At 37.2% G+C, this 7090-nt stretch overlaps 1 protein-coding gene across 1 annotated transcript in view; it reads left to right on the top strand.

Moving 5' to 3' along the window:
• PPM1B (protein phosphatase, Mg2+/Mn2+ dependent 1B) overlaps window positions 1-2463 on the top strand; it is a 44800-nt gene extending 42337 nt beyond the window's left edge. The window contains exon 8 of the mRNA XM_014950827.1: window positions 581-2463. Within this exon, the coding sequence (XP_014806313.1) occupies window positions 581-610 (30 nt within the window). The 3' untranslated portion in view covers window positions 611-2463. The remainder of the gene's footprint in view (window positions 1-580) is intronic.
• The last annotated feature ends 4627 nt before the right edge of the window (window positions 2464-7090 follow it).

Here is a 7090-nt window from a genome sequence, read left to right on the forward strand (position 1 = left end):
TGTGGCTTTTGGTGTATGACACATGAGCGTGCGTTTGGGTAGATCAGTGATAACACTGGGAATTTACAGTGGTAGTAACTAATCTGCTAATAAGTTACATCTGAAATTCTTGTGTCGGTGGTCAGTTCACAATATAACACTTGCACAAAAATATCATTGTTCAAAATAGGTACAAATTTCACTGCCTTAATGAGAAAGAGCCTGCGGGAATTTCTTGTGGACCAAGAATACCAGAAGAGCTGAGTTCTTTAGTATCTTATAGATTATTTTTTTTGTAGTCCATAGATGTAGTATCTATTCTTAGCTATGATTTAGTACAATTTTAGAGAACGCTTATTTTAAAGTCTTTACGCTATAATAGCTTCACTGGGTTCATGTTTTATAAAAGTAAATTCCCTCATGAAGTTGAGGAACAGAGAATGTTTGTGTGTGGAACCGGGCAGGTATGGGGAAAAAAAGGAAAATGTCATCTGTCTTACGCTAGCATTCTGTTCAGTTATGCCACTTAAATCCAAAGTGCAACAAAATGTTTTCATTTGTATTGGTGAGTAGTAATATTTCTCCTCTTCTTTTCCTGTAGGGTGCTGGAGATCTAGAAGATCCGTGGTAGCCTTACAAATCTACTAAAATGCTTTTGATTCTGAAAGGGGGAAAAAAACAAACTTTTAAATCTGTTTTCTTCAATACAAGGGAAAAATTCTGGTGGATTTCCAACATTTTGTGAAATGGGCAGAAAGATATTAGAATTTTCCATCATTGTTCATTTTTGTGTTTTCTGATATTGCCACTCTTAGCATTGCCTGTACTACAGTATTTTTACCAGCCTCAGGCATACTGATTACATCTGTAATGAACTTTTGGCCCTAAGAAGGAAGGAAGGAAGGAGTGATTCTCTCAGCAGATGGGTGTCTGTCCCTGAGGTGCGTGGGATTGTAGGTGTACTCTGAAGATACACTGTGGCTCAATGAAACGTGCAACACACGAGCATGAGAGAGTACGAGTAACCCTTTGAGACGTTACTGATTTCACTTTACCAAGTTGGAAGGCTTTGCAGCTCTGTGGCTTGAAAGTAATTTCAATTGGGCAATACGCTCTCAGATGTGTTGGGTTTTCGGTTGGTTTTTTTGTTTTGTTTTTGTTTTGTTTTTTTTTAAATTTTCCAGTTTTACCTGTATTACCAGACCAGTTAGGTTTCCCTGCGGTGTCCAAATTGTGATATGTTGCCTACTGCTTGCTTGAAGATAAATGTATTTGGCAATAATATATGAAGATTCTAGGCATCTAAAAACAGTAAGAATTTTACGCATGTGTACAACACACCCTTAAACTCTTGCTAGAGAAAATCTTTTAAAACCAAACTGATGAAGTTATAGTTAGTAGTGACTTGCTTTGACATCTCTCACAGCTGCAGGTTTTTTAAAAAATGCTGAAAATTTGCCTTTATTATAATGTAAATTGTGATTATTTTTTTGTTCTATATGTGGTTTTCTATAGTTTTTGATTTATTTTTTTTCAGCTTAAGATACAGACAGAAGTCTTGTGTAATATGGGTATAATTTTAATTGTTTGCATTATTTTCAAAGTTCAAATTATCACTTTGAGATTACTATAAATACACTTAAAATTATCTATTTTAAATTAAGAAAATATTAGAGATATTTTCATGGGTTCAATGACCTTTCATTTTATAAGCAATGGGCATGGTACAGAGTGGCTGTCATGTAAGGTACTTGAAGATTCTTAGTTTAATTCTATTTTTGCAATAACCTTGACTTTTTTTCTGACTTCTTTGAGTTGTGCATGTAATGAGTCCAGTAAATGCTGAAAATGGGGAAGAGTAAAGTATTTATCTAAAATAAAAGCTATCGGGGAGGGGAAACAATGAATGTATCCATCTGTACATGATTTACATGCTGTGGATGCCTTGTAAACATTTTCCTATTTGTTTAAACTGTGTTTCAGCGAGGATGTAATTGCCCTTGTGTGTAGTTTTAAGCTAATGACAGTCATCAACTGGTTTTGTGTGAAATGGAATTCATGGTATTTTTCTGTAACTTTATCCCCATGGTGAGTCTGTAAAAAACCACACGCTCTTTCATACTGGTGCCGAAGGCCAGCTTTCCCAATCATTTTGATTCACTGTGTATCTGATTATTATTTTTTTTTTTTTTGGTCTAGAGAGGATTATTGCCACAGTATATTTTATTTATTCATTAGATTTTAGCCTTGTAAGTTAAAAGTGTTCTAAATGATGATGTTAACAGGTATTTGTCCCTTTACTGGTTTTTTTGGGGTTGTTAAAAGATAGGGAATGAAGAATGCAAAATGGTTTATTGTTCAGACTGTCCGCTCTGGTCCAACCCTGTACTGATAGTACCTTCCCAGTATGATATTGTGATGTTTCATACAATACAGTGAACATAACCAACTTGTTATCTTCAATAAAGGATTGCTAAAACAGTGTGATATGCTCTATATTTTCTTGAGAAGGATTTATCAAGAAGATGTAAAAAGGTAATCAAGTTGGATCGATGAGGTGTCTCTTAATGATGGATTTGTGTGCGTTCTACAGCAAATGTGGCTTCTTGTCACAGTAAGCCAGAAGCCTCCAAGAGGGTTTCTCTGTGGGAGACAGAAGAGCACAAACAACATTTAGAGCTCCTGGGGCAAATCATTCCCAAGTTCAGCTGGAATGAGTCGTAGGCCCGTTACAGGAGAGTATTCAGTTCAAGTATAAATATCCAGATTGAACTTCTTAGTCAACTACTTTCTTGAAGTTTTTTTAAGGTCTGATGTTAGACCTATAAAGTTTTGATTTTTGTGTCCAAAGTGTTTTGGATATGATTTTTTTTAACATGAACACTCTCGTATTAAAACATACTGTTGTGTTTTGGGGTTTATTTTTGTTGGTTTGTTTAACTTTGTTAACAAAGTTGTTTAGTTGAGTGGGAAAGGAGAACAAAATCCTCTACTGATCCTGCATGGTAACGACTTGTCTGAATACTTAGTGTTACTGTGGTGGGTGTATCTGTGAACAGCCTGTAGATTTTTGAGTCTCATAAGCTCTGTAAGTTCTTTGAACTTTGTTGGGTCTGCTTGTGCAGCACAACCCCTGCGTGCTTTCCTCATGAACTTCAAATTAATACCTTGTTCTACTGGTAAGAGCTCTCATACTCCAGAGGCTCCAGTCCTATGAACACTTATATGTGTAGGTTTTTTATGTTGTGGATAGTTGCCCTGAAATAAAAGGATTTATGCTTTTATTGTATAGAAGTGAATCATGCACATAGATTTTTTTTTTTTTTTTTTTTTTTAAATGCGGACTTTCATCCTGTACTTCAAATTAATACCTTATTCTACTGGGAAGAGCTCTCATACTCCAGAGGCTCCAGTCCTATGAACACTTATATGTGTAGGTTTTTTATGTTGTGGATAGTTGCCCTGAAATAAAAGGATTTATGCTTTTATTGTATAGAAGTGAATCATGCACATAGTTTTTTTTTTTTTTTTTTTTTTCAAAGAGAAGGACCATAGCTCACACAGCTACAACAAAATGGAATCAAGACCTCTTTCCCTCCTTCTCCCTGCCAAATTAGCACTACTTTCCATTCATGTATCCACTGGGTTCCAAAATCAAATCATGTTTTTAGTTTAATCAAATACTGCTCAGATTTCAGCAGCCTGGAAAAAAAAAACCTCTACTTTCTGACTTCATATTGTGTGAGAAGTCTGACTGGTAAAAGTTGTTCATGTATTTGTCAGAAGTTGTCAATTTTAATATTTGTTTTAAAATTATATTCTCTTAATTATATTGCCACCCGGTAACATAAAGACATTTCTGTAGAAAGCTGAGAGTGGGAAGTGTCTATTCTACTTCAGGTCTTTTTGACATCCCAAATTCAGCTTAATTCTTTTCTTCTGTGCATTTTTATGACTTCTCTTGTAGCAGAGGCAACATAGTCTGGGGCAGTTCTCAAATCTGCTCTCTGATAATCTTGAACAAAATAATGAGGATCCCTTAAAAGAAGTCTCTAACATGTTACCTGGCATAGGGAATAAAGAGATGGATGCAAATGCAAGTGGTGTCATCCTGAGCTTCTCAGAAGGCTCATACGAGGTTAACTACAATGAAAGTCTCCTCTTAATAGACTGGGTCTTCATATGCTTATTTGAGTGTGCGAACCTTTGTGGTACTTGGCCAAAATATCCATGCTCTTCATGGCCCTTATGAAAATCTGGTGCTGGTGTTCCATTTAAGGAAAGAAATGAAAGAAAAAACCCAAACAAACTGGAAATTCAAAATAGGTAAGATATCAGTTCTTTTAATGCATCATAGGCTGGCTGTTAGTGGGTAGGTAGGTTCTTGGTGTGGTGCATGAAGTGAAGTCACTTGCTTCATCAGCCATAATCAGTGGCTTAAATATTAAACAAAAAGTCAGATTAGACCCAGAAATCCAGTCATTTTTCTTTGGTACTTTAAAGGTTCAGAGTGGAAATCAAAACCAATAGGAACTTGAGATTAGTTATGGTGTTGAACCAAACTTTAGTGGGCAACTTTTGCTTCTGAAAGATTAAGCAAAAACCAGTGGTGCCTAACGCTAGGTGTCAGGTCTGTTCTGGAAAAAATGCTATAGTGACAACAGGTTTTCATCTATCAAATAATTTGGGTTTTGTTGGGCTAAAAGGCAAATTTTTAGAATAAAGGATTGTCTGCTGAAGGCACGTTGCTTTTAGCTCTTTATAACTGTTTTGTAGCACTAAAATAAAAAAGAAGTCAGAGGGAGGTAGCTCCACTGGTGCAGGTGAGCAGCTGCATGGATGCTCCCAGAGACAAAGGCCATTTGACAAAACCACAAGAAGGTACCCAAGTCACTGAACTTCTGTCGTGTGCTCCAGGTAAGTATGCAGTTTATGCAGCTGGAACTGTGCCTGGGGTCTCATGTGTCTTTGTCACCCCTTTCTCTGCTCTTTTCCTGCTCATGTTTATTTGGGCCGTTGCTGTGTAGATCTGACTGTGCTTTGCTTTGCCTGTGCCATCCTGGGTTCCTAGCTACCTGCTCCTCTGCTCATCAACAGACAAGTAGCTGTTGCGTTTTAGCATGACTGCGCCTCCTTTGTGTGTTTATCTCAATGCTTGGGTCATCTCTCATTTCCATCCTTCACTTTGTCACATGTCTAATCAGTGCTGCTGTGCTTTGCTCTTCTTACATCTGAAAGGTCATGTTACCCCAAATCCCTTATTTCTCCTTCTTCAAAAACCTTCTTAAAGCTCTCCTTTGCTGCGATACCTGGATTCAAAGACTGATTTGGATTATTGAGAACTTCTTTCTCTATTGATGAGTACTTCCAGCTTCTGTCCTTGGCTGTCCTTATTTGTCCATGTGCCGCTTGAGTAGGAATTTCCAACAGAAAAAGCTTTGCTGTGCTGTTACTACGATTAGTGACTGTGAATAAACATCAACTAATGGTTGCTCAGCACCTGCTCTTAAAACTCACCAAAGACCGAGAAGGATTCAGGTCATAGAGGTGGTCTTTTATGGAGCTAAAAACCCTGAACCCATTGCCGTTCTCCATCTGGTAATGTGTCTGAATGCAGTTGCCCTTAGTAATAAAGGAAGACAACCACTGTGGAGTAGGCAGAGACATCCTGAAGGTGTGTGGCAACTGAAACAGTGGTGGTGGAAATAGCTTTTTCACACATACTGTGTCAAGCCTGTTGTGGAAATGACTGGTACCCTGGGTTTTTCCGCTTTCTCAGACTTCTGGAATTCGAGGTGAGTTGTAGGAAAGTTGAGGCCGTGCTGTAACAGTGTCTGGTGGTGTGAGGTGTCTGTCCCTGCCTTTCACCTCTAGAAAGTTGGAAACAATCCAATTCATAAGATCATCTTGGAATTTTGTCTGGTCTGTAAATACAGAAATACTGATATTATTTTTTTTAATTATTTTTTTTGCTGGCCTTATTTGGGCAGCTTCTGGATTCTGTGGAGTAGTTACGGGATGTTTTTAAACAAGGGTTTTTTGGTTTGTAAAAAAAAATGGACAGAAGTTCATAGAATGAACATTCTGTGTCTTGTGAGATAAAACACCACTTTTAGGAGTTTGTGTCTAGAACTTAGAAAGGGTACCCAAAAAGGTTTGGGTATGTTTTATTCCTTGCCAGAGTATTAATTTCTCCTTGGAAAATCTGAACTGTCTTTATGAAAAAAAAAAAAAAATGTGCTGAAAGAAGGCATGGTAAAATCATGTCTCTACACTGAGGTATTTTAGCTATTTTATTGGGGGGGATGTTGAGTGTGTAGTTCAGTAAATGTCCTGCTTTAGAAGTTAGTTGGAAACTTTGAGGTAAATGTGTACATGTTAAAGTGGGACTGCATTAATGAAAAGATATTTCCCATTATTTTTGTAAGGAAATGTGCTAACACCATCCCCATCAAATTCATCCTGTGAACGTTGTTTTTGTTTTTGCAGGTTACTCACATGCAAAAAGGTGGATGTCTGCTTAATCTTGGACAAATAATCTACAGTATGTAATTTGTTTTCAGGAGAAAATTGAGAATACACTCAGATTTTGTGGGTTTTTTTCCATCCTTTATGCAATGAATGCTCATCTTCAGCTCATAAACACATTTAAGTTTAACAGTGCAATAACGATTTTAACCTGGGTATGTAAAGCAGATGTGTTTTTTTCTCATGTGTTTCAAATCGTATTGTTTCAAATTTGGGAGCAGAGAATGTCTGAAATCAAACCAAAATCCTTTTTCAGCTCTCCTAAATCAGCACTTAATTTGGAAGGATATAGTTGTAGGAAATGCTCTGCTATGCAAAAAATGCATGAGGTGATTAGAAGTCTGGTGCTTTACAGCAGCTCCCCAGTCTCTGCTTTTAGTCACGGACACCTCTTTTCATTCTGTGGGGTGACAAATTTTTACACGGTGAAATATATTTTACATTCATCTCTTCACTCCTACTCATCCTTACCTTAAAAACATTGAGCAAGTTCCATACTGTTGCTTCAGAGATAACAAGTATTGCCTGTAACTTCTGGCTTAATTTATTGGGGGGGCGGGGGGGGGGAAACCCTAGATCCAAG

The sequence above is a fragment of the Calidris pugnax genome, unplaced genomic scaffold, assembly GCF_001431845.1.
Source record: "Calidris pugnax isolate Ruff unplaced genomic scaffold, ASM143184v1 scaffold24, whole genome shotgun sequence".
In the NCBI taxonomy this organism is placed as follows: domain Eukaryota; kingdom Metazoa; phylum Chordata; class Aves; order Charadriiformes; family Scolopacidae; genus Calidris; species Calidris pugnax.